Below are 27,360 nucleotides of genomic sequence, written 5' to 3' on the forward strand. Positions count from 1 at the left end.
ATGGTAAGGAAGTCCTCATCAGGGAGGGGGCCCTGGGGCTTGTCAGAGGCTACGGAATTGCATGAGTGAAAGGGTAGGGTGCGAGCGGAGAAAATTCTACGAGATCCAGCTACTCCACAGGCCTCTGGAAAAATGCTGTGAACGCTGACAGGACTTCTCAATTATTTTCACTACAGCCACCTGACTACAGAGAGCAAACCCTAAGTTTGGCCCAGGGTACCCTCCTACAAGTGGAAGATTTCTCCAAAGTCTTGTTTCATCTCTACAACTCCTGTGAATTTTGTGTTGTATTCCATAATTTATTCATCTGCATTTTAACGTTAAAAAGTGGTTGAACTGGGGTGCCTGGGTGGCTCAGTCAGTCCAGTGTGTGACTCCCGATTTCGGCTCAGGTCACGATCTCACGGTTCATGAGTTCCAGCCCCATGCTGGGCTCTGTGCTGGTGGTGCAGAGCCTGCCTGGGATTCTCTCCCTCCCTCTCTGCCTCTCCCCTGCTCCTGCTCACTCTCTCTCTCTCTTTCTCTCTCTCTCTCTCAAAATAAATAAATTTTTTAAAAAATGGCTGAAGTTACTTACCAGTTAAGTAGCCTAACTTCCCCCTACCAGAACCTCTTTACGGAAACTAGACACTCCAGGAAGAGGGGTCAAGATGAGACCTGAGACTCTGTGTAGCCCCAGAACACACATGCACCCTGAGGGGACATCAACCTCACCCACCTGCTGAGGTCGAAGACTTGGGACTTTTCTTTCAGGATCTAGTCACTTGCTTCAGCAGCCAAATCTGGCCCCTGGGTCCTGCTCTCCTATCCCATTCTCTGCTGTAAGCTGTCGCTAGAGTCACAGGGCACTCGACTCGGGACAGACCCTGCAAACTCCCTCCAGACACATATGGAAAACTTAAGTCACCTGAAAATCCAGTCCTATCTCTGATGCACACTCCAGGTCGGCCTCCCCCAGTGGAAAGCAACCTGAGGCAATTCCCGGCCTTCCCCAGCATACTCGAACGCTCCCCAAACGTCCTGTTTTTCTCAGACAGACAATTCACACACACACACACACACACACACACGCACACATCTATAGCCTGTGTAGATACGTTGACACTTGGAAGCAAAATAGAGGAAAGCTTTTATTATTGTTTGCCATTTGAAAATGATTATCCAGCAGGATGATGTGTATTGAAGGAGACAGCTGGCAGTTAGCATCCCGGGGAGAGCTCCCTTTCTAGACCTGGGTGAGCCTCCACCACCTCCCGGCTTCCCGAGTGGGGACTGCCTGGTGCCAGACTTGGACGCCTACCAACACAAATTAAAGGAATAAAATGCCTCCTAGACCCAGGCAGGCCAGCGTTGGGGGAAGCAGGGTGAGAATGCCGAGAATTTTAAAGGGATCATCACCTCAGCAGGAGACCGAAAGTCAGCCTCAGAAAGTGCAGCAAGTCTCTGGTTCTGGGGTACCGGGGGCTTCCAGATGCTGTCTCTCCCGTTCCCCACCGGACCCCCGGCCCAGGCCTCCACCCCTCCCCACTAGAAACGCTCCCTTCCCAGCCCCTTTTGGAAACACAGCCCCTAAAATGACACTCGGTGGGAACCCCGAGCTAACCGACTTGCACTCACACGTGAACCCGGAGGTGGGGGTAGAGAACAACCGCTTAATGGGTACAAGGTTTGCGTCTGGGGTGATGAAATGTAGCAGCTGTACCACACTGACAGTGCATGAAATGCCACTGGACTGTTGACTGTAACATGGTGAGTTTTCTGTTACGTGAATTTCACCTCGATTTAAAGAAGAAGAAGGAGCAAAGGCTTCCCGAGAAAAGAGTAAACCCTTCTAGAGCCCTATCGACCAGCGCACCTTTGACTGCGGACCTCATCTGCTAGTGGGAGGCTGCGTTCCAGCTCCTCGCAGGACAAGGAATTTGGACGGTCCAAGGACAGAGGGAAAGTAAGATCAGCAAGCCTGCCCAGTAGGCTAAAATTAACCGGTCTTCCATAATCTGGATTTGGCAAGTGACGGAACCTCTCCTACGTTCCTCCTCTGTGAGCTCAAACGTACATGTCTTAGGAGACTCCTGAGTGGAGCCTATAAAAATGACTGTAATACTCAGGCCAAACCTGGGGAGCCATATATTTGAATCCTATAACTTTATATCTTTCTCAGCCACCAGCTGGCAGTCTCCAGCAAGTCCCTACATCAGGCAATGCAGGATTTTCTTAATATACGAGTTTAATCTTCAACAGCCCTTGCCAATTCGAAATAAAGAGAAGAGAGAATTCTGGGATCGTGTGCCCTACAAATTTAAAAGGAAAACGAAAGAAGTCCCATCTCGTACATCAACAAGTTGATTTGATACTCAGAAAAGGACCCTTTGGGCCAAAATATATTTTTACTTTGTGTGTCTAAATAAATAACCCCCCTCTTTGTTTTTCTAATACAAAGCACATCACTAGTGTCTAAAACCAAACGTGGTTTTGATTGAACCAGACTTACATTTATATCTGAAGCTCATTTGCTAACAATAGAACTGGCTTTCCCATTTGCCAACATCAATGTTGACCTGTTTTCACCTAAATTTTATAGATGTCAGAAAAAGAAACTGTTCACTACTCAGTGGCATACCCTGGCCTTTCTCAGCCACACTTGCCTGCATTTTTGCAGCTCCCTTAAATTCCCCTTGTCACAAAAGCTAACAATAAGGTCAAGTATTTCAGTGAGAAATATTGAATTATTATCCAACTTTGTCAAACGGCCAAGAGCCTACGAAAGCTAACCACGAACTGGAGGAGAGAGAGAGGCTTAACCTCGGGCCTCCCGGCCCTGCCTCCATTGCACGGGGAAGGATTTTTGGCACTGGGGGGCACCGGGAAGGTTGGGGCGAAGGGGGGAGGGGGGAAGGGGGGGAATGGGGTCTGGACAGCTCACAATCACGTCCAAGCTCCCGTCCCTCTGGGGTGTTTCGTTGCACTCGTTTGCTGCTGCAAAGAGCCAGCTTTGATTTTTCTTGGAGAGGGCTCCAGGCCCCCTAACATCTCAGCCGTGCCAACACCACGAGGCTGCTGACCTCTCCTGATCCCCTGGCCATATCCCTGCCCATCAAGGCTAATTTCTATGACAACATAAACTCCTCCGTGTAGCCAATAAACTCAAACCCGATGGAACCTGATGTGGCCAGGAAGGAGGATGACAAACTGGCAAGATGTCAGGGCTGGAAATAGAACTCGCTTCACCAGCCAGGAGCTTGGGAGGGGTAGCGATGGATTTATGCGTGTGTGCGTGTGTTTTACTCGTCCTAATAACCCTAATAAAGATTCCATTAATCAATAAACTGTCTCTTGCAGAGACAGAAATAAACACACGGCCCCCAAAGTGAGCTTCGGGCAGAACCAGAACACTTCCTCATTTGACCCCAACCTATGGTGGTTGAGGGCGGGAATAACCCTGTTGCCCTGTTACCTCAAAGGGTCTGTCTGGGCAAGGTACTTGGTCATGAGAGAGAGAGAGAGAGAGAGAGAGAGAGAAAGAGAGAGAGAGAGAGAGAAATAAGGATCAGCTTTTAGCTGAGCAAGGAAGGCAGCAGTGCCCCCCCACCCCCACCCCAGGATGAGATGTGAGGGATGTCAAAAAAGCATCCCCAGGAAGGTTCCTCTGCTCAGAGCAGGGTATGTGGCTTTGGAAGCGAGGTTTTAGTGGTTCCAGAAAACCTGTCTTGAAATGCAAATACACTGACTGCTCAAAGGTGAGGGTCAGGGCAAGTTCATTTATAAAAGGGGAGGCCCATGGTGCAGGGTTAGTTGGTGTGGGCTTGGGGTGAGACACAGTCCAAGGCGGGCCTCCAGTGGAGAGGTTTGGAGGTGTGGGGAGAGAAGACCCCCAAGAATTTGCTTTCAAGTTTGACTTAGGGTCGGTCACAGGCATGGCTCTCACTCAGTTCTTGGAGGATGTGGCCATCCAGAGCATAAATTTGTCCCACCCAGTTATACTCATCACCCTTCCCTGTTGACTGCCAAAGGGTCCATGTGCCAATGTGGCCCTCACTGTCCCATCAAGACTCCAGTGAACACAGACACGGTGGTAGATGTTGAGCAAGCAATTGGATAGAGTGTATCTGAGAGTTTGATATTTTATGCTGTCACTTCTCATATTCTTTATGTTGACACCCTCTTTTATTAGACATTAAGATCTCACATTTTCCTTCCTGATACATACATGGATGGCGTAGGCATTTCTTTTAGTTTTTAATTATCCTAATGTCGAATATGATTTTGTGAAGTGTGACTCATGTCCCACAGAGGCTCCGACATAGCTCACCAGACCGCACCCCTCTAACCTCTTGGAGTCCCTCTTGCTTGTCTCGTCAGCGGGAGTGTGATTTCGTGTGCTGAGGAACACCACAGAGCCCAGAGCCCCTGTCTCACTCTTTGTCTTTCTGGAGAGCCATACATGGGATCTCCGTTGGGGCGAGGGGTCTGCCTACTCCCAGGGACTGCGCTTTAGGGTGGATGTGGGGCTGGGGCTGGCTCAGCTGCAGACCCAGAATGGCAAGGAATTTCTCAGTCTTCCAGCTCCAGCTCAAGTGTCATCTTCCTGCCTTGGCCAGGAGTTGCTGCCTCCTTGGGTTGGGGGGCGAGGGGGGAGCCCTTGGTTCACGTCTCTGCGATGGCACCGATGCCCTGTATCGTCACTTACGAGATTAGTTTTCTGTCTCTCTGAGCAGATGGTAAGCTTCTAGAGGGTAAGGATGTGTCTCATCCATTTTTAGTTCCGTCATTTCTAGTACTTATTGAATGAATAAAAATGCAGCCCCTCCCTGACGGTCAGATGCCAGTCGGGGATGGTGAAGCAAAGCAATAACTCTCCCAAAATATTCTGTCTAGCAAGGGATAAGGTGAAGGAAGCTGAAAAGTCTCCCTCTCCCAGCCCCCATCTCCTTCCGCCCCAGACATGGCTTGGCGCTCGTGGGATAACCACCTGGCATGATAAGGTTATGTCTATCATTAAACAGGGGTCGGATGATGAACTACGTTCTAAGTTTTGTCCGATAACACGACGCTGCTACCAGTGTGTTCCATCGCTGCCCCATGGGAACGGGTTGCCTTCTGCATCTCTCAACTTGAAGAGACACTCATTATAGGTAACTAAGTGCATAAAAGGTAAAACTGGGATGAAAATTCTATTTTCAAGATTAGCTGTTCTCTTTTCATTTGCTTAGGTGGCTCAGATAGTGTGTGTGTTAAAGACGTCAAGATTGCACGGCCTCAGCTCTAGAGCCAGCCCACAAAATGGCAACTAGAAAGGCCTTGACCACAACAAGGCCATGACATCCCCCCTTTGCAGTGAGGGCAAGGGGGCCACCTGTCCACTAAGGGACAATCCACCTGAAGTGTGTCGCCAACGGATGGGTCATCTTTGTCCACGAAGGAACGGCACTGACGCTCTTAGACTAAATGCCTCAGTCACTAAGTCAGGCCTGGTATACAGCTTGATGGGTTTCTCTGACGAAGCAGTACACAACAGGTCTTTTGCAATAAGGTTAGCTGGAGCATGCTGTGGGATCAGTATGCTGGAAACTAATTTACACGAGTACACGAAGTTTTTAAGAGAATCAGCTTGCATGAGTTTATATCAAATGAAAATAGGTTCATAAACACTAGCAAAGTAATGAAGTGTAAGTGCTTCATGAAAGGGTAATACGGAAGATGCTATTATAAGGGAAGGAAGTGTCTCTTCCAGAGAACGAGGATGGGAACCACTTGGAAGTAGATGTCCAACTCTTGACTTCCCCTCATCTATTTACAGGGCGACCCTGCGTAAGTGGTTTGACCTCTCTGGGATTCCATTTCTTCACCCTCTACAAAATGGCCATCTTTGCCAATTCTGTGAGGAACAATGGACCTCATTCTCTCTCTTAATGCTAGGCAGACTCTAGCTGCACCTCTTAAAACTGCTCATAATTTCCCCACTCTAAAAACCACTCCAAATCTATAGGTAAGAGTTACAACGTGGTCCCTTAACATACCATCTAGCAGGTAATATATTATTGTCCACTATTAAGGAGAAGGTCAAGAGAGGTTAAGTGGCTCATTCAAGGTCACACATTAAGTTAGTAGGGGTTAAGGATCTGGAACCCAGATCTTTTTGCCACTCTCTGCTTCCCCCGTGCAAAACACCACTCAACCCCTTAATGCACAGTTGGCTGCATGGCTGTTACAACAGGGAAGAGAAAATGGAAGAGCGGCCCCTCCCCCTTGGACTATATGAAAATCACCCACTTTTTAAACACCAAGCCTCCCATATATTGTGGTGGAAATGAAAGGCCTGTATGACTAAATATAGATGCCGAGGACCTTACAAATACTTGAGTATTTTAGGAAATGAGAAATGGGAAATGAAATTGGCTATAAGCAGAAATCAAAACTATCTGAATTCTCTCCAGAAACTGATGGCTAACTTTTTAATCTCTGTTGTTGGCAATCTGAAGCATTCATGGATTTGCTTAAATAGCTTAAATAAAGAACGGCATGACCGACATCTCTTAGTGGGATGCATTCAATTAAACCGAGATGCCTTCCCGTATGCTTTTTAGTGGTGGTGAGCCTCCCAGCATATTGTTTTCTGCCTGCAGTAGGTGTCCAGTCAATATCTGCAAAAAGAAGGCAGAGTGGGTGACAGGGAGAGAGCTCATTTCTGTTCTCTGGGATTTCAGTTAAGTGGGATATTAACTCCATATCAAGTGGATTTAAGGACATAGTCTGTAAAATGCTTTAAGAGAATTGGAGAGAAGCCCTACCTATTCGGTTAAAGAGATTTGAATGACTTAGGGCACGAAACGTGGACAACCCATTCCCAGGCTCCTCCAGGCTGTGTACAAGTCTGCAAAACCTGGCACACACCAGTGTCTCATCCCAGGCAGCAGTTGGGTTCCCTCAAGCCTTGGGCCTCTGATCAACTGTCCCCACTACACAGCATTGCCTCTTAGGGATGCCCAGTTCAGAAACTGGGGCCCTGGGTGCTGCCCCTTCGTCAGGTGGTGAGGAGGACCCCAAAGCCACTCCCAGAAAGGTAAGAGTTGAGGCTGTCAGAGATTTCTTGGCTTGGGCCTTTCTCCTGTTAGGTGAAGCCAATGCTGCAACATTAAGTTCAATAATGCCTTTTATCGGTTGGCAGCATTCACATGCAACTCAATGCACCTAAATGGAAAATCTTAAAAGAGATTACAGATAAAGAACCGAGGTCCAGGTAGGGCCAACATTTCTGTTCTGAATGTATCGATCAATGTCTTTTATATTTATGGTTTATGTGACGTAATGTCTCTGAGTTCCTTCAGGGAAGGAGCCCGTGGTAAGCCCATTGCCAAACTTGGCCGTGTGGCTCGGTAGAAAAAGTTTATAAAATAGATAGAAAGATATTCCTTTCAAAGAGTGACATTTTTTTTTAACCGTCAAAATAATAGTTTCTAAAAAGTTGTTCCACTTGGTGCTCCAGCTCTATTGTGATTCAAACTATTTGAAAATTTTATTTACACTTTTTAAAACAATCACCCTAATTACTATGAGTAATAATAGGTACCATCTATTTTCTGTCCATTCTGTGCAAGGCACTTTGCAAGGCATGCTCCTATCTCATTAGCTCATTTAGTTCTCATTATGCAGATGATAAAGGAGGGTGTGTCTAAAGGAACACGGTCTTTGGAATCTGGCAGATTGAGGCTTGAGTCTTAATAGCTGTGTAACCTTGGGCAAGTCTGATCTTCAGTTTCCTCACCAGAAAAGCAGAGATAGAAACAGTACTAACTTCTTCACAGGCTGCTGGAAAGATTGACATAAGACACGTGAAATACCGAGCAAAACACCAGGCTCGTAGTCCAACGTGCAGTGAAAGTTAAATATTGTGTTCTTATTATTACTTGATCATGCCACCAGTACCAAATATGACTTGTCTCCAAAAGGAAATTAAAACAATGGCCTTCGGTGCCATCGTAGGGGGGAAGGAGGAAAATCATCTTCCGTCTCCATTCCTTTCTCCCCAGGACGTTCATCCCAGGGAGACCTGGGCCAAGTGAACCCTGGGGACAGCTATGGAAGACGAAAATCACGAGGAATGGGTAGCTGGCATGCCCTTGTGCATCACAGGGGTGGGCTCAGGAGGACGATGCCAAGAGGAAGGGTGACAAAGGGGACTTTCTGGAACTACGATGAGCTTCTGCACCTGCTCCCCGCATCCCTTCCCTCTCTCTCCCTTACCCTCCTGCAGACCTGGGAGCAAAGCCCCAAGGGGCTCTGTGTTCCCCCTGCTCTTGGGGAAGCCAAGAGCCGGCATCCTGTGGAGACCTGAGCAGCAGCAGGGGGCAGCCTGGTCACTGTCTGCTTTGGCCAGCGGGGGCCCCCCCCAGAGCCCCCACAGCGCCTCTGGCTCTGGCAGCTCCCTGGGAAAGAAGAAAGCAGCATCTTACATGTGTGGCATATTCTAAAACAAAATAATAACCGGGAGATTTTATAGACTCTGACAGGGGGAAGAAGGGAGTGAAAAAAGATGGAACAAAGATGCCATTTTAAAGTTATTGGCTCCTGTTCAGGATTTTACTATTTTCTATGGCAAGGAGCAAGTAAAAAATTCCTCCTATTGATGAGTATTTTTCTACAGTCATTGAAAGCCAAAGGGCTCGGGGCTTCCGACTTCCCCCTTGGGGAACCTGCGAGCCAGTGCCCTGGCTAACTTAGGGGAGGGGTGGCTGGCCAAGGTGGGAGGCTCACAGGCCCCCAGCAAGCGGCTCCGATGGGGAACGGGTGCAAGGGCACACACTGTGTTTTCAGTCCGGATTCTGTGATCTTTCTGCCAAACAGGGGTTTACAAAGCAAAAACCTCCAGAGAATTCTCATACTTTCTGGCTTATTCTCCTGGTGTTCATCTTAACAGGAATCAGCTGTTTGCCTTCTCACTTATACAGCACGTTGCCGAAGAGAATTTAGCATCTGGTCTGGCTATTATTAAAAACAAGAACATCCTGCTCTGTTGGGAGAACAGCACCACTGGCAATAAAAGGACAGAGATCATTTGCATTCAGGATTCCAGAGATGTATTTCAGTTCAATATCTGCTCTCCCTCCTCCCCCCGCGGCTCTCATTTCAAAATTTCCTGATGCATCCATCATTTGCATCGTGGTCTCCTTTTTTCCCAACCAGAGACACAGAGCGGACTTTTTCCTTCCACTGGGAGGCAGGGATCACTGGAGTTGTTCAAACACCGATCCGCTCCTGCCGTGTGATAAAATTGAACTACCAGAGGAATTTTTTTCTTTTTTTACAACTGCGGAAATGAAAAAGTAAACAAGACTAGGAAGGCATTGGTATTTAAGCTCCAGCTTTTTGTTGTTGTTTTCGCCTTTTTCTTTTTTTAAGCATCGGGCTGGGAGCCTGAAGGAACCATATAATATGAAAAACCCTGGGAGGTTTTATTAGCCAATAAAAAAAAAAAAAAACTGAGTTCCTATTAACCACTTAACTCCTTGAGAAAGTTCCGCACTTGCCTCCCTCCCGAGATCCTTCGCTCCCTTCCCTCCCATATGCCCACGAGGAGGGGGAAGTGGGCCCATCCACCCTGCCCTACAAAACCTGAGCGCACAGTCTATGTTCCAGAAATTGTGGTGGAGGGTTAGACTCAATGATAATCTCTGTACTTCTCATCTGTGAAACCACTAATAAGATCTTGATAAGGAGTCAAACTTTCTGTGCCCCCAAACCCGCACACAAAAAGGCTCTTCAAGCACAAGGCTAAAAAGGAGAAAGGTCACTGGGACGTTCAAGATTTAAATATGAAATGACTGTAGGGGAACACAGAGTGGGGCTAAGGTCTTACCATAATGATGCCACCCAAGGCTCCTCTCTTTGGGGGGCAGGAAAACGAAGAGGAACTCAGAAACAGAAAGTGAAACTCGCCTGAGCTGTTGCCCGGTCAGAGGTGGACGGAGTTAGAAAAAAAAAAAAAAATCAATAAATAAATGACCTAATTTGGGAAGGAAATGATGTCAAAGGAGATGTAAATCCTAAAAACGTTATATTAATTCTCCCACGGTTATGCGTGTCCCCGTGGTTTTGCTGTTTGCTTTTTTTGCTTATTTTTAAGGAAGAAATTCACACATTTACACCAGTCCATCACCCAGCTGGAAGTTCCCGGTACTCTGGTCTCTCAAAGCCCCCGAAGCTCTGCCCCCGTATCCTGGACTTCCTAATTCCACCAAAACTACTGTGTCTTGCTTCCATTTTCCACCTCCCAGCTAACACTGGCACTTTGGGTGCTCCGGGACAGATGTCTAAGGCCTCGGGAGTACAGGCCACATGACGCCTGGTTGTAATTTTGTGTTCTGGTCTCACCGAACATTGTGCAGGCAAGACTACATCTTGAGGGGCCTGTGTGGAAGAACTTTTGCTTGTCCCCCCAGACTCCCACCTCCTTTCCGCCCCCCTTTAGCATTTTGCTGTATGGTCTTGATTTCTTTCTAAGGATGACTGGTGGAGGGTAATTCTTCCCTTTCTATTATTAGCTATGGAATGGGACAGAATGACCTGGGGGGGAAGAAGAAAAGGCCATCAAGGGGATGGATGCCTGGGTGTCTCAGTCGTTTGAGCATCCGACTTCTGCTCAGGTCATGATCTCGCGGTCTTTGAGTTCAAGCCCCACGTCAGGCTCTGTGGTGAGAGCTCAGAGCCTGGAGCCTGCTTCGGATTCTGTGTCTCCCTCTCTCTCTGCACCTCCCCTGCTCGCACTCCGTCTCTGTCTCTTTCTCTCTCAAAAATAAACATTAAAAAAAAAAAAGAATAGTTGCCTCTTTACCACTCGTGGAATGAAGGTAGTACTCTTTTGTAGGATTTGCGAGGAAAACAAACACCCGAGACAAATAAATGCCATGTCAAAGAGCACGTGTGTGTGTGTGTCTATGTGTGTGTGTGTGTGTGTGTGTGTGTGTGTGTGTGAGAGAGAGAGAGAGAGAGAGAGAGAGAGAGCTTCAGTGTTCCCTAAATGGCTGCTCAGGCACCCCTTTCCATCCCTCCACCTCCCTTTTCCCTCCCTTTAGACACACACACACACACACACACACACACACACACCCCTTAGTTCCCTTGGCATCACCAGCAGATTCTTTTCTTTGCTAAATTCCTTACTAATTTCATAGCTTTTTAAAAACTTCGCTTCCAAGGCCTCCCAATCGAATACCCACTACCGGGAAGTCACAGAGAGACTTCTCAGGGTGCACAGGAATGGAGGGAGGTTGGGGAGAGCTTCCCTTGCCTTTGCTCAGAGCTCGTAGTTTAGAGCTCGTGATTTATCCAGGTGTTGGTTCCTACCTGGCTTTCCTTGACACCTTCTCCAGGCCTGAGGTGAGAGCCAGCAAAAGAAGAGCGGGGGTGGGTGAAGGAACTGGGGTAAGCCAGTGTGCCCAGCCCTCGTGTGCAGACCGGCTGTCTCACCACCTGCACATTCCCTGCACCAACCCCCAACAGCTCTGGCATGAAGGCGTCCCTCCTGGCCCCTTCGGGAGTTTGCCTGAGAGCTCCCGGAGAGCCAGCCCGTGCTCACTAAAACCGTGGCAGTCAGTTGAGCTGTCCCCCGGAAAACGTAGAGACTTCACAGGACCATCATCTCATAAGCCTCCTCTTCCTCCCTGTGGAGATGCCCCTAAACCATGGTTTCCTAGAACTGGTCTCTAAAACTGATTCCCAAATAATTGGGACAGGAAAGCCAGCTGACTGGATTGTCCAGTTTGCCTGATAGTCACGGTAGGGTTGTTTGCTTAAATCAGTCAGGCCAGCGCCTCCATCTCGGCTGTGGCTTTTGGCTGTGTCATTATTGTTAACCACCCGTTTCCAGAAGGAAAGAGAAGTCAGGAAAGAGAAGATCTGTAGGCCCAGCTCTCACTCACCGATCGTGAACGAGGCCTTCCCCTTCTTCCTCCCTTGCCTTTTCAGACTGTTTTCAAATCCCATAAATATAAACATGTGGCTCTTCAACCGCATCTGTAGATAATAACTTCAGGGGGCTTCCTGTTTACATGGCAATACCCATTTCCCAGCCAAAAAAGCTCTGCAACAGAGAGCTGAGGTGTTTATTGGGCCAGTGTCGGCTGGGATTGAGTTAACAGGAAACACCCACTCTCAAAGCAATGTCTGATGATTAAATATTTGGGGGGCAGGGGGCACAAGGGGTCAGACGCACTGGAGAAACGTCTTTCCTTCCTCCGCCTGTCATTTCCAGTGAGAACAGAAGCAGCCATGACAAACATGGCCAAGCAGTCCAGGCCTAACAAAGTCCCACAGCTGTGCTATTCCCTGGCTGCACAGCCCAGAATGTGAGGAGGAGGAAAGAAGTGCAGACGGGAAAGCCAGGAGCCCCCCTCACGACACAGCCAAACCTCAGGGTGCCATCAGGTGAAGGGATGGAAAGGGTTGATACACACCCATCTCTGGGAAGCCCCGCCGTCTTCTGCCTGGCTAGCCTGTTTTAATGAGCAATGTATTCTCACACCAGTTCTGTCAAGAAAGCCCGACCTAAGAATTTAAAGAGAGCCTCTAGCCCACTGGTTCTCAATGGGGGGTACGTTTTCCTCCCAGGGAACATTCTGGAGACGTTTTTCATTGTCATGACTGGGGCAGTGCTCTTGGCATCTAGTGGGTAGAAGCCAGAGATGCTAAATATCCTACAATGCACAGGACAGCCCCCCTACACACACACACACACACACACACACACACACACACACACACACCCCAAGGAATTATCCAGCCTGAAATGTCAATAGTGCCAAAATCTGGCCCAATGCTTCTCCATAAACCAAAAAACTGAGACCCAGAGGAATAAAGCGATTTGCCCTAAACCATGCTGCTGGACAAAGCCAGAGACAGTGCGAAAGCCATTGTGCCCACCTGTCATGCAAGGCCTTTTAAAACGACACAGATGTCTAATTTAAAAGGATAACTAAGTATACAGCTTCAAAGAGTTGCAAACAAGTTCCCCAGCCTAGGTGTCACCCGAGTGCTTTCAGGATGTCTCCTAGTCTTAGAAATTAGCTGTTTCCAAGATTTCTCAGAAAACAATGTCAAACAGGTAAGAATGAGCAGATCTCAAAGGAGGCCTCTCTACCTCTTAGCATCATGTGGGCCACCGGCCAGGGCCTGACCATCTCTGCACCACGGTTTATGGTCCTTCTTTTAGAACTGTGGTAAGCTAAGGCGGACAGACAGCACAGGACATAAAGAAAGCCACCACTCTACCCCAGGCCCTCAACCTTATCGAAGGGGAGGGACTTACCAAAAATAGACTATGGCCCATAAAAAAAAAAAAAAAAAACAAAAAAACTCCAAACTATAGTTATGCTCGCTAGTAGAATTTTTCTGAGGCTAGAGCTCTCCAGGCCAAGGTCCATTTTTACTTACCCTTGAGGTTTGATTGACTTTCTGTTTTAAGAACCCAAGAGAGACGTGGGAAGCAAAACAGACTACCGGCTATGGCCAGGCTGCCGGAGATCTGACCACAGCCAAGGGTTCACTTGTGGGCCCTTGTTCATGTGCCCAGAGATTAGACCCACAGGACCATCGAGACAGCTGTCTTTGTATCTGGACTGGCCCCGTAGATACAAGAAGGGGCTTTACCGAAGGATGGGGTGAGCGCTCCTTCCTTCAGACACAGGCTGATAGGGAAGTGAGTTAGTTCACTGCTAGATCCTTCACCCACGCCCCTGTAGGAGTAGGACAAAAGAAGAAGGTAGCGCTCACGGAGATTTTTCAACCTCTCACCAGTAACATAGACCTCTGTTCTCATCCGGCCCTGGCAAGTCCCACGGCCAAAAAGTGCCCAGGTGTAGGCAGGAGTAGGCGTTAGACTAGAGAATGGAGCCGCGGCTGAGAAAAGACCCAATGTACACACATAACAAAACCAAAAAAGCCATTTTATTGAAAATTAAATTCAAACTTCAAATTAATATTACAATCATGAGAAAAAAAAAATGCCAAATAATTCCATTTACAGTTGCAACATACAATACAAATAGTCCCTTTGAAGTTGAAAGTAAACTCATCCACAATCATGGCCTGTGGGACAAACCAGAATTTGTACAATATGTGCAGGGAAAGCAGATCTTGGGCAACAGCAATTGGAAAAAAATAAAAATGAGAAGCTTGTATTTACACAAAATGCTACAAACATTTTTGTTCCACAGAAATCTAAGAATGGTAAAGCATATCCAAAAAGAAAAAATGGAATTTTATTCAGAATACCTAAGAAATTACTGTAACTTATGGTTTTGGCTGATATATTTCAAAGTACTGCATAAAAAGCAAACAGTTATTTGTAAACATGAAGTAAACAAACATCTAAAAAATTCTCACACAGAAAATATTTTTTAAATGCATTCCTTTTTTAAGAACAACAAATTCAAGGTTTGGAAGAGTCGCTTTTATTTTATTGGTTATTGTTCTTTCGAATATCCTAGAAATAACTCCTGTTCTCGCTCATGCTCTGTGTTTCCATGCATTAACCTAGACTCTGAGTCCGTTCCTTTCCTGGGAATGGAGGGAACTCTAAGCCAGCACACACATCTCGTCCCCTCTGAGTTTGCAACGGATGGTCCCTGACGGTGTGGATTTCTCAGCTTCCTTTGAAAAGGCCCCGGTGGGGCGAGACTGTCTACAGAGTAACCCATAGCTCATCTGTTGCGTCTCTCTCGGTTCCAGGCTGGAGGTCACTTCCCTCATCCAAAACCAACGCTGTGGTACTTGTTCGGGGGCCCTGGCAGAGGTTACAATTTGTGAGACAACTCAAACAGATCAGCGTGTCTGTGTGGGCCACGCTGTGAACTCCAGCAACGTTGGCGCTACCAAGAACCATGCTCCTTTAACCTGAAGGAAATACAGAGCGTTGGCTACTACATGGCTTCACAGTAGGAGCAGTAGTAAGGCTTTGCTTTGGTCTTCGAATCACAGATCATACACATGACCCAGTGCAAATTAAGGGTTCAGTAAAAAAAAAAAAAAAAAAAGGAAACGAAAAAGAAAACTTTAACCCCCAGGCTTTGACAAAGGGCAGAATTTGATCTAAGAAATGTGACTTACCCCTTTGGAGTGGTTGGAGGGAGGGGACAAGTGCTTGAATTTTTCCCAAGGAAAAAAAAAAAAACAAAAAAAAAACCTTTTAAAGTGTTTCTGGGTTGCTGCCTGCAGCCACTCTAATAACATTTCAACACGAAAGCATCCCTAAAGTCACTTAGTATGTGTACTGTAAACTTAAAAAAGCCCTTTTAACATTAAAAAATAATGTACAAATATAGTACCTTTTTTTTTTTTTTTATTAAATAGGGTACAGCTGGCACCGGCGGTAACATTTTTAGGTCAATTAATTAAAATTGAAATGTGTAACCAGACACTGGCTTTTTTAAGTGCTGCTGAAACACACACACATATTTTACACTTACAAATAAATGGACAGTGTCGTGCTTCAAGCTACCACACACAAACAATAAATAGTATCAGCGACTACTGCCATCTTAGTTACGTAAGAGAAAAGTGGCTTATTTATCTAAGCATACTTGGTATACAACCTTTAGAAGGCAAAGAGTTTCGTTTTGCTTTGTTTTGTTTTGCCCTCGGTTTTTGTTGGGAGGAGTCGGGGCGATTGCAAGGGAGGCGCCCAGCGAGAAGCACGGGGTCCCCCATGCTGCCCTGCGAGGCCTGGCGGCCAGTGAAGCGGGCTTGCGGCAGGACGACAGCGCAGGGGGTCTCTAGGCGCTGGAGGCAAATCTCTACAAAGTTCTGTTCAGAGGGGCACCGAATTGAAAGGAAGGGGCCCGGACCTGTGGGAGCCCAGGCAGGGATTTGCCCGGTGGTGTCATCGAATGATCCTGGCTTGGATTAAGGATTCCCGCTTGAGAATCTGCCATGTGGTCGCCAGGAGCGGTCAAAGTGCATCTTACAGGAGGGCTTCCGCTCAGATTCATACACAGTAGTAAGATCCCAAACTCCACATGACCTTGCCTTCCCTTGACGCAAAAGGGTTGGCTATGGCTCCCCACAGGCCAGGTGTTCTCTCAGGTCAGCTACCTGCTGGAACTTGCCTGCTACTTCAGATGACCCGCTCCCCCATAAGACAATGACTGAATCTGCTCCTTTCAGGGCAGAGTCCGTGGAGAGCTGCCGGCGGGGCGTCGGGGAGGGCAGGCCTGGGTTCTCCTGACTTTCTGTTTGGCAAGGCCGGTGGGTTAAGAATCCCCGAGACAATTTGGCTTTTCCTGTACTAAGTGCATCCTGATGGACCCTTCAGCCACAAGTGCGGCCGCCTGCTACGTCTTCCCTGTGAAGCCTGGCGATTTAGAGTTTTGCTTTAACTATGAAACCGCAGAACGTTTTTCTGAAGTTCCATGATTCACTTGTGCTTGTCTTTTTAGTATGACAAGAGTCATTGTTATTTGAAAGAAATTAGGAAACCACATCACTCCAGCATTTCATGCTAACAAAGGGCAACAATAAGAGATAAAGGGCTAAGAGTTGGTTTTTAAATCCCCAATTATTGCTTTAAAAGGCAAAGCTGTGTTAGAGGCGATCAAAGATCTGAAAGAACGAGACATAACATTTCCTTCATACGTCACAAAAACAAGCTACATCTAAAATATTTGGAGATGGACGTATTTTTGAAAATCACATTGTGCCTGAACTGAAACTGCTTAGCAATATTTCAGATATGGCTCTAGCCCACTGAAGAAATTTGTTATTTAATAAAGAGCACTTTTAGAGACCGAAGTCAACACATCAGTACACTAAGAAATGTTTCAAGGGTCCAAATGTCATTAAATAATTATAAATATATCTTTAAAGTTATATGACCATTCACGTTAGCAAGTTACCTCAGATTTTACACATATTCATAATTTAAAAAAAAAAAAAAGAAAACAACACACAGCCAAACACAAACACTATCTATACCATTATGGCTATAATAAGGTATTGCCATTTTCAGTTTTGCATAAAAGGAGAAAGGAGAAGGGGGGTAAGGATCGAAGGATGGGATTTCTTTTTGGTTAAATGGGAAAAGGAAACAAAAAAAGTACAAAAAAGTAAAATAAAATCATCTATCCTGATCAGTATTTTTGGAGTCGCTTTCTTAAAAGTAGGAACACAACAACAACAACAACAACAACAACAACAACAAAACTGAACCAAACAGATCGTACGAGAACTTGCGGCAAGTCTGAGAGCAGTTTGGAACAGTTACTCTGAATGGATCGCACTATGCGGGAAGCGTCCATTCTACCTCTTTGCCCTCCGCGTGCACCTCGACTGGCTTTGTAAGCTGGTCTGCAGAGGGCACTGGTCCATACACAGCTGCAACCGTGAGGGTGTGCGGTTTCAAAGCACAGAGAGGAAGCGGCTTTGCTCTTCTTCCTCCTAAACCTGGAGTCCACCTCTCTGAATTGGCATAGGAACGGGTTATTTATGATAACAGGCCAAACGACAACCCAACAAAAATACCTTTTTCCTTTGTGAAAGTACGTCTTACATAGAAAACCATCTGAAACCTGAATACGATTGTCTCTCTTGGGCCTTCTGCTTCTCAGTGTCTACCCTCTTATGGTTGCAAGATCATGACTGAGTGGGTGAATGAAAAATCTTCTAAAAGATAGGCACTTTGTAGATAGCTAATTGATATACATATATATGCGCTCTCTCTATATATGTATATATCGATACATTTGGGATGCGGCTCCCAGACACCGCTGGGCCACTGCTGAGGAATTTCAATATGGTCGCCAAACAGATTCATCCATTCTGCCACTAGAATTCAAAACAGTTGGGGAACTGCTGTGGCTTCCATCAGCGTCAACACCATCATTCTGGGTGGGCAAATTTGGGTTTAATAGCGTGCTGCCATTCGAGGTGGTGGTGCATGGCGGAAGCATTCTGGAAGGAGACCGATCTCCCCCCGGCACCATGGGGAACTGATAGGATCCTGACGAAGTGCCATAGTAGAGATATGGAGTGCTGCTGGTCTGGAAGGGTCCACTCTGGCTTTGGGAAGAGCCGGGGTAGGGTGGTGGCAGGTAGGTGTGGTAGTGGGTGGTGGCGGACATACCGAGGGACATGCCTGAGGTGACTGGCGGGGTGTAAGTAAAGGTGGCTGGATAGTGCATTCGTGGGTTGGAGAACCGGCTCTCAGTGAGGGATGAAATGCTTGGGAACTGCCTGGGGTCTGAAAAAGGGCCCAGTTCTGAAGCACCTAAAAATTATAACAGAAGATGGGGGGGGAAAAGAGTCTGTAAATATCAATTAAAATAAAGAGAGAATTGTTACAAGAAAAAAAAAAAAAAACACAAGAAACTTCAGCCTCCCAAAAAGGAACAGCAAAGCCACAAACAGACCTTCAAATGCACCGGTCACTAGACAGTCTTTTTTTTTTTTTTTTTTTTTTTCCCACTTTACCGTCTTAGCGGCACGTATCCTTAAGTTCTTCACCCCCTTGAAAAAAGCCCAAATGTGTGCTAGGTCCTATGTGTAAACCAACCCAACACCGCTCATTATAGATTCACTCCTCAGACTTTAAGACTGAATCCTCATTGGTTTTTTTTTTTTTTCTCTTTTCGTTTCTCATTGCACCTCAGATATTTAAAAGTGACATTTTTACTACGTCACTCAACCTAATTTTATTTTCTCAACCCAATATAAAGAAACCCCAAAGTGATCAGTTTTGTTACTGGTACTCTTGGCAAGGCCCCTTCATCACTGAAGGAACTTCAAAAAGATACCCTAACATGTTCCTATTACTTCTTTTCCATTTTTAAAATAATCTATAATCTTGTCTTATTCTTCATCTTAGTAACAGATTTCAAAAAAAAAAAAAAAAAAAAAATCAAACCGGACTGAAATCAAGCCAGATTTCAACGTGTTCTGGAACTATCTTACTTTTCTGGGGGCACATGAGGAGAGTCTAGCCCTAAGAAATTATCCTTAGGGTCATACACTAAATAAGGGGGCTTTAAAAGTGAGGGTGGGGGGAAGGCTTATAGTACCTAGGAATCAATGCATTTCATGTCTCAATGGGAGACCCAGGACCTCATTTAGGCCAGCGGCCAACCGTAGCTTTCATGAGACGCTCTGCGCCCAGGGGAGAGGGGTAAGAGGGCGCCTCAACACCCATTCACCAGGGCCCTGTGCCACATCCTAAGGAATCAGCTTCAGGCTAATTCCAAGTGGTACCTGGAGGCAAAGCTGGCTTTGCCCTGAAATGGAAAGTCCTTTAACTTCTAAAGCTAACAGTGTGCCTCCTTAATAGGTATTTCTGGTGCTTAAACTCATAAAACCATAGCCATAAACCACTTCATGTAGAAATCAGTTTTCTGAAATGCCTAAAAATTTAGTTGTGATCTTCAGCGACTGGGTTACAATTTTCTAAAACTGACAGAATTATGACAAGACCTTCTATAATACTGGTGTTCTCAAGACTGTGTCGCATCTAAAATCTTCCAATTCTCTGCATCTCACGTGTTTGCTTTTCTATAGTTTTGATCCATAAGGGAAAGCACTTAGGACTTCTTCAAGGCCTTAGTCAGGAGGTACTTCTTCAGCCCCATTTTTATTTAGCCCTTGTTCTTGGATACTCCAGTATTTATTCAAGGCATAATCCTGATACTTTTCTTTAAAGGTGCCGATTGAGAGTTTTGATTTTTGTCAAAATGCACACCGCCTGTGATCTCCCTAAGTGCCATGATGTGCGTTTGTAATCCAAAGTGACTATTTAAAAGCAATTTGGAGTTAACAAAAGTTTTTCTCGAACATTGGACAGTACCAATCAGACAGCCCCGCCCAGCCCAGCCCCCGCAATTGTTAAAAGTCTCACCTGCCTGGCTCTTCTTACTGAGAGTGGAAGGCCAGAGGCAGAAGTCAGAAGTGGCAGTGTCATCATCTGTAAAATGAGGGGGATGAGCTCTAAGTTCCCTTCCAGCTCTAACGGTTCTAGCACCTTGAACTCCAAGACAGCAGGAGAAGCAAAGCCGAGGGGGAGGGGGGGAGGGAGGCAGAGAAGTTCCCACCCCTCTTCAGTGCTTTCCCGGATTCCCCAGGCCCATAAGCAGAGGGTAAGAAGCTAGTGAGCGGCGTCTAATACCAGAAGCGAACACTTTCAAGATGACGAACCAAAACTAACGCAGTCTGGGCAGCTGCTCTCTGCTTTTCATAAATTCTTCCATCTTCGACAGGCCCCTGCCTAACCCTCCCAAATACAAAATCCTCGCCGGCTCAAATGTTAAAACGTGGAAGTAGTGATTATGACAGAGGCTCAAAAGGGAGCAGATGAGATTTAAGGTCCCCCCCCCCACCCCCGCTCCGTGCTTATGCAGTCTGCCTTGGGAGACACAGGCGCTACGTGGAGGCCACAGAGGTTCCTTGGCCAGCCTTTTCACTGCACAGCATCTGGTGAGCTGGGGCTGGCGGAGCTAACAGTAATAGGCAGGCCACTTCTGTACAGATTACATTCAATGCTCGGATCATGTGAGAGAAACCAGAATAACGTGAACAATTTCAAACAGAAAGAAGCCCCACTTAAAACATCAACGCCTGCCCCCCCCCCCGCCACAGAAGCACAGAGCTCACACAGATAGGCTTGTCAGTGTAAAAAAAAAAAAAAATGCTTCTCGTGGGTATTTGTACTTAAAATATGCTGTAGTCATAATTAAAATTCCATGTGGTTTCCCTTATTTTGATGCAGAAGCCTCATTAAAACCCCCGATGTGGGGCCTTGCCAGTAAACTCCAATATGGTTTTGAATTTATTCCTCCACCCCCTCACCTTCTCTGTTTTACCTGATGCATTCTGCTGATGTTTTTATTACCCGTCATATGCCAGGATCACTGTACCTTTTTGGTTTATAGATGCCAGCTAATGGAAATTGACATTCATTTTTCAATTATTGAGCTCTGGCTGTGGTTTATAGAAAACAATGCCACAAATTTCTGCTAGGTTTACAGAATTTTGACCAATCACTTCTAGTCATTTGAGACTGTAATGTCTTGAAGATTAACTCCTTCTGGGCAAAGAGAGCTAATGTGGACTTTAAAAGGATTATACAGTCATTTTTACAACTTACAAAACGTAGAATTTTCTGGAATTGCCTTACTCAGTTCGTGCTACCAAGAAATGTTTCTGAAACACCCTGCAATGTGTTCTGTATGAAGGAATATTAACAACTCCATACAGTCTCACATGAGATCCCTTATATAATAATCTATGGTGAGGAGAAGGAAAAAATAATTCTAAACTTAAAAGGAAAAAAATAAAATAAAGCCCTCCCTAATCTTCAGTTTATAATAATTGGTGCAGAAGTAAAAGATATAATTAAACTTTCTTTCACTGAACAGGGTAGTATCTGTTTTTAATCTCTGTTTTGCACATGAACTTGGGTATTCTTTTAGACAGCCTTCTTGACATTGTGTACTAAACTACACATACCTGTGTAACTAGCCACATTACAACTACAAACTTAACAAAAGATATGGAGTAGAATACAACACTTGGGTGAATTTCTAGGGAGACAAACAAAAAGTGACTTCAACAAAATTTTGCACTTACAAAGATTTAGGTCGTGTCCTCCAGATTCTCTATAGTACCCATTTACCCTCCTTTGCCGGTTGGGGCACTCTGATGGAAAGGCCCAAATCCCTCATTTACTGCTAAGATAATCCATTCTAATCTTACCCATTAACAAGCAGGGAAGCTGAGATCCAGAGAAGGGGAGCCACGTACATGACAAAACCACGCTGCTTGAGAGATACAGAGCCATGACTTCTGGCCTCTTTGCGATCTTAGTTACCCTTAAGCAATCTGGTTGACACCATCATAGGTACGTATGTATCTTGCCTTAGAAATCTAACTTTGCCTTTTTTAAAAAACATTTAAGAAGGCTCTTCTGGTGCCTACATGTTGCCCCAATGAGAGTTACTGTCTTTGGGATATACTGACAAATTCTTGGACATCTTGTTGGATCTAATCTGCTAAATTGTGGGCAGTTAGTTCAGTTGCTCATAGCATGATGTGAATGAGACCTAGGTCAAGGGTTTGATTCCCTTAGGACCTGCTGGGTTCCTACAGACGCATTTCATTCCGGAACTGTTATCTGTACCTCTGGCCACAGTCAGATAGCTTGTAAAGGAATGCAGCTCTCATAAAGAGAGCTGCGAGAAACTTGCTCATTAAAACAGCATCAGCAGAGCCTAATATGCATGGGAAGAGTATGTTAATAAAATGCCCATGAAGCTCCAATAAAAATAAAACCAATATTACAAGTAAATAAACTCTTGGGGCACCTGGGTGGCTCAGTTGGTTAAGCATCTGACTTCAGCTTAGGTCATGATCTCACTAGTTTGTGAGTTCAAGCCCCACGTCAGGCTCTGTGCTGACAGCTCAGAGCCTGGAGCCTGCTTCAGGATTCTGGGTCTCCCTCTCTCTCTGCCCCTCCCCTACTCATGCTCTGTCTGTCTCTCTCAAAAATAAATAAACATTAAAAATAATGAAAAAATAAATAAAAATAAAAGAAATTTTAAAAAGCTTGCCTCTTCCCCCCGCTCCCCCGCCCCATCCCGCCAGCCAAGGTCTATGGGGAGAAAGGAAAGTCTCTTTTTCCCCAATAGGGTTTCTTGGGTCTTCAGAGCAAGTGAAAAGTGTGGTGGCAAGAAGCGAAACCAAAGAAAAGGGAGCATAAAAGAGAGCCCCCAATCTTCAGGTCTTGTGGTCTGCAATCCCCCACCGGTATCTTCCACACACTGCTTTCTAGCGCTAGTTATCCTGGGTCACGAGTGGGATGCTGAAGGCAGAGATTTGTCTAATCCTTGTTGGCCTCCCCCTCAGTGCTTAATAACAATATTACTTGACATTTCTAGGCCTTTACCTAATGCTTTTGCATACATCTCACTTAGTAGGCCCTCCGTAAATCATGGTCGGCCTGAGAACAAGCAAGGAGATCCCTAGAACGAATGGAAATAGGAGTCTGAAAACAGTAACAGACTGGGTACTTGCCATTTGGGGCTGTCAGCTAGGAAACCCTGTACCCGTGCATTGTCCCCTCTCAGCAGTGGGATTTACACATCCCACCTGAGGAGGCAGGTCAGGTGCAGGAAAGGAAGAGGGGCCTTGAAGCCAGGTGGAACTATGTTGGCACAGGCAGAGTCCCCTGTCCTACTTTTGAACGTAAGGGTATAAATGTACAGAATGAAAAGCCATCATCCTTCTCCACAATGAGGTGTTAACTTCAAAGCTTCATTGGGGCCTTTTAAATGGTAGGAGTTATTGCTTCGACAAATCTCAAATAAGCCCAACGTACTTTATTAACCCCCTCACGGCATTCTTTCCTTCAGAACGTAGAACACTCAGGATCGCCACAGAGCTGCTTTCCTCTAAGAATCTTCTTCCTTTTCTACAACATTTCTAGCTGCCCCTCCCCCAACTGCTCTATTATATAATTTCCTATTTCCCTCCTGTTCCAATAGCATTTATTTTCTGTGTCTCTCTTTTGGCCCCTTAAGAGTCACTACTTTACTGAACTATTAGCTGTTTCTTAGCCGGTTCTCTCCAATTATAAAGTAAGCTTGGGATGGTAAAGGTCATGATTTATTTTCCTCTCATATCCCTTCTGCACGGTAGGAGCTTAAGTTTTTGGGGGTTTGCTTTTTAATGTACATATATGGATGGATGGATGAATGAATCGGTAAGAAAGCTAGTCTAGGGATCAGGAACTCTGTACAATGGTTGGTACATTTTTGACGCATTAAAAACATAGATATAATAAGCATTAAAGCAATGCTGACATCAAACCTCACATGCATTCTAATACCACTGCAGACTATAAATCCTCATAAAACTCTCTTTAAAGAGTGTTCAAAGCTCTTCCCAAGCATCATTACATCACCTGACCTCATGTTTCGGACAATCAATCACCACTAGTGAACAGATTACCTCTGTTTTGCCACTGGTGTTGTTCCCGGTATCCTTAGCCCCAGCATCTGTATTTTATGTCTATCCTGGGGGCCATGGAGACAACAGAGGAGGGAGCAGGAGTGCCAGGCCACAGAAACATGGCCTGTGGGAAGGTGATCCCAGGGCAACCGCCCCCACACAGGTTATTTATTTGGGATAGGTAGTAAAGGTACCAGAGGGTAAAGCTCACACTCTTGTCTGAATTTCTGGACTAGTACAGGCAGCAAGTACATCAGAGTCAACAAGAATCGAAGACGACCTTTACGGATGAAGAAATGGAAGTCTGGAGACGAGGTAGATGTGAATGATACCAGGAGATTAAAACGAGGCTCTTCTTCCTGTAAAACCGGAGGGCGCCACCCCCACCCAGGCACAGGTCAGCCTTTCACAAGACATGACCGGGCACCTGCCCCACGAAGGGTGGAAAGTGAGGAGGCGGCTACTGGCATATTCGGAGTTCTCTGTCCTACTTTTGCAATGTCACGTCTCACTGCTCCCCAGTATGAACCCTCTTCTTCACGGCAGGACATACACTCAGGACCCTCACTGGAGCTTTGCGCATGCTCTCCCCAGACTCAGGACCAGCTCTCTTCTCTCTGCCAGACTAAGGCTGGGCAAGCACTATCTTTAAAGCTCACCAATAGGGGCACCTGGGTGGCTCAGTCGGTTAAGCGTCCGACTTCGGCTCAGGTCACGATCTCACAGTTCGTGAGTTCAACCTCCACACTGAGCTCTGTGCTGACAGCTCAGAGTCTGGAGCCTGCTTCAGATTCCATGTCCCTCTCTCTCTCTCTCTCTCTCTCTCTCTCTCTCACTCTCTCTGTCTCTGCCCCTCCTCCGCTAGCACTCTGTCTTTCAAAAATAAATAAACATTAAAAAAAATTAAAAAAAAAAAAGCTCACCAATACACAACAGCTTCCCAGGACGCAAATTCTTACCATCTTTGCTTTTTCATGTACATCCTGAACATTTATGTATGTAATGTCTACTCCACACATTTTAAAGTATTATCATTGTGTTTAGAGAAGTATTGTCATTTTCCAACCAAGGGGAAAGCAAATTAAGCATAAGAATCGTGTATCCTTTTAGATCCTACCTACGACATAGTGCAGTGCTAAGAAAGGACAGTACTTCCAAAAAATGTGCTACACAGATGAGTTACTAGCATTACTAACAGGCAACATGACAGAAGCAGAAACGCTGTGTAAAGATCATCCAAAAATCGATTTTGGACTATATGCAGGGTAGTCCTTTGCATTTTCCACACTGGGGTTTTAAAGGATTTTTACATCAATTTTCTTAATTTCCCTGAATTTCCCCCCTCACTTGAAAATGATCAAGAATCTATCATTAAATTAGCTTTACTTGTAATTACATTAAATAATAATTGGAAAAACATACCCTACACAGGAGAAATGTAATGGATCACACCGATGGAGAAGAACCCAGCAAAATGAGAATGTGAAACCAATTTTTTTAAGATAATGGAAGGTCAGACTAGCAAACTCCATAGTTTTGCAAAAGAGAGGAAAAGTGCCTCAACTATCCAGGATAAATATTTATTTTCCGTGTTGTAATGAATTGTACTTTTCCACTGCATGCTCACAAATTCTGAAAGACCAGCTGATCCTAAGGCTAAGAAAGTATGCTATGCTGGAGGAAAGAGAGAGGGGGAAAAAAAAAAAAAAAAAAAAACAACAACCTGGCAGTTTCCAGAAACTTCAACCATTCCTTAAACCCACCCAAATTTTGAGGATATTGTTGGAATACTATATTTCCTCTTTTTGAAGGCAAAGGAGGCAGGCATTAGGAGATGTGGGAGTGTATGCACACAGAGAGGGAGGGTAAGAGAGAAGGAAGGAACCAGGGGGTTGGGGTGGGGTGGGGGGGATGGAGAGAAACAGAGGAAAAATGAGAGAGATCTTCTTGCTAGGCCCTGATTAAGAACTTTTTAAAGGCCTAGGAAGGGTGGGTAGTCTTTGAAACCAGATCCACTGCAGGAAGGAGGCCAGCACCCAGGACACCGTGTCTTTCAGAAGGGGCCACCCACGGTGCCGTGGCGGTCATATGACTGCTCTGTCACATCCTGAAGCCATTTCCAGCCCATGCACACGTCTGTGCTCCCATTTAGAGAGGATGGGATATATTGGGAACACACATATGGAAACACTTTCAGAGAATCAGTTTCCATGAAATTCATAATGAGCCAAGTGGCTTCAGATGTGGTTGCGTTCCTCCGATTAGCCAGAAAAAAAAAAAAAAGGAAAGAAGGAGGAAAAAAGGGACAAATCCAGCCTTTCAGACCTTATTTCAGTTTCAGAGAAATTAAAAACCACTAATGACTTATGGCTACCAAAACATGGAGTCATAATTGAGAGGAAAAACTAGGAGAAAGAGGGATAGAGGTTTAAAAGCAGTAGTCTTCCCCTACTCAAAATAACAGCATCAATATCAGTAATCTTATCTTAAATCACGGGGACGCTTTCCTGCGATGGTATCTGCCCAGAGTGGTAGAATTCATTTTCTGACATCCTGGCAGAAGGCAGTGCGCATGCGCGCGCGGGGGTGGGGTGGGAGACGTGGAGGGGGGGCGGAGGCTCCAAGACCCGCTCTTATTTGATAACATATGTGGCCAATTAAGATTATTTTAAAAATTGCAACTAAATGATAAATTGTTCCTCAGTAAATCTTTCAAAAAAGCTTGAATGCAGAGGGGACAGCCTGGTATTTTCTCGTGGCCTGCGCTAGTGGTAACTCAGGCTATATTAAAAGCAGAAATTTATGAACTGGTCGAGATGTTATATATTAGACACCAAAGCTTAGCTGATAGGAGGGCATGAAATACAAGAAGGGAACAAATGGGGGAGGGTTTTTTAAGAGGGGCATAAAACGGGTATTAGTAAGTTCAAACATTATTTTTATATTAAAACAAAAACAGTCATTTTACAGAGTAAAATTTCACGTGAAGAGAAGAGACCTGAAAAGGCTCTCCTCAAAGGAGCGGGGTTCTTTGGGGCTGCGTCAACAGATTGAGGAGAGCAGCAGCAGTGAAGGAGCCCTGGAGTTTCCTCTGCCCTTTGGGGTGCTTTAGTGGAAAAATCTGAGGAGCGTTTCTCTGGAGTTTGGTAGCATGCCTGAACCCATTGTTCAGGAATGCTCGGACTCCAGGTTGCTGGGAACCAGCACTGGGCTATTGCTTAACAGAACAGCCTTTGCTTTGCGCCAACCATAGGAATCCCGTAAGAGATTTCATATCCACGGTATCCCATGACGTGGCCAGTTTCACTAAGAGGAAAGACTGGCTAGCCAGACAAGTGAGAGGGGAGGGCTCTGATCTGCAGAGGATTTTTACTGAAGTATTCC

The 27,360-nt window shown here is 45.7% G+C and overlaps 1 protein-coding gene across 11 annotated transcripts in view; it reads right to left on the reverse strand.

Annotated features, from left to right (window-relative positions):
• Nucleotides 1–27,360, reverse strand: part of RUNX2 (RUNX family transcription factor 2) — a 325,283-nt gene that overhangs the window by 89,769 nt on the left and 208,154 nt on the right. For 3 of the 11 annotated variants that reach the window (XM_027057629.2, XM_053222727.1, XM_053222730.1), the window contains 2 exons: nucleotides 19,871–19,936; nucleotides 13,917–18,253 (listed from right to left, as the gene is read on the reverse strand). The exons of 5 other annotated variants lie outside the window; for them this stretch is intronic. In XM_027057629.2, coding sequence (XP_026913430.2) covers nucleotides 17,775–18,253; nucleotides 19,871–19,936 — 545 coding nt within the window. In that variant the 3' untranslated portion in view covers nucleotides 13,917–17,774. Of the gene's footprint in view, nucleotides 1–13,916; nucleotides 18,254–19,870; nucleotides 19,937–27,360 lie in introns of those variants that run through there. 3 more of the 11 variants (XM_053222728.1, XM_053222725.1, XM_053222729.1) reach the window with 1 other exon arrangement.

This window comes from Acinonyx jubatus, chromosome B2, assembly GCF_027475565.1.
Source record: "Acinonyx jubatus isolate Ajub_Pintada_27869175 chromosome B2, VMU_Ajub_asm_v1.0, whole genome shotgun sequence".
In the NCBI taxonomy this organism is placed as follows: domain Eukaryota; kingdom Metazoa; phylum Chordata; class Mammalia; order Carnivora; family Felidae; genus Acinonyx; species Acinonyx jubatus.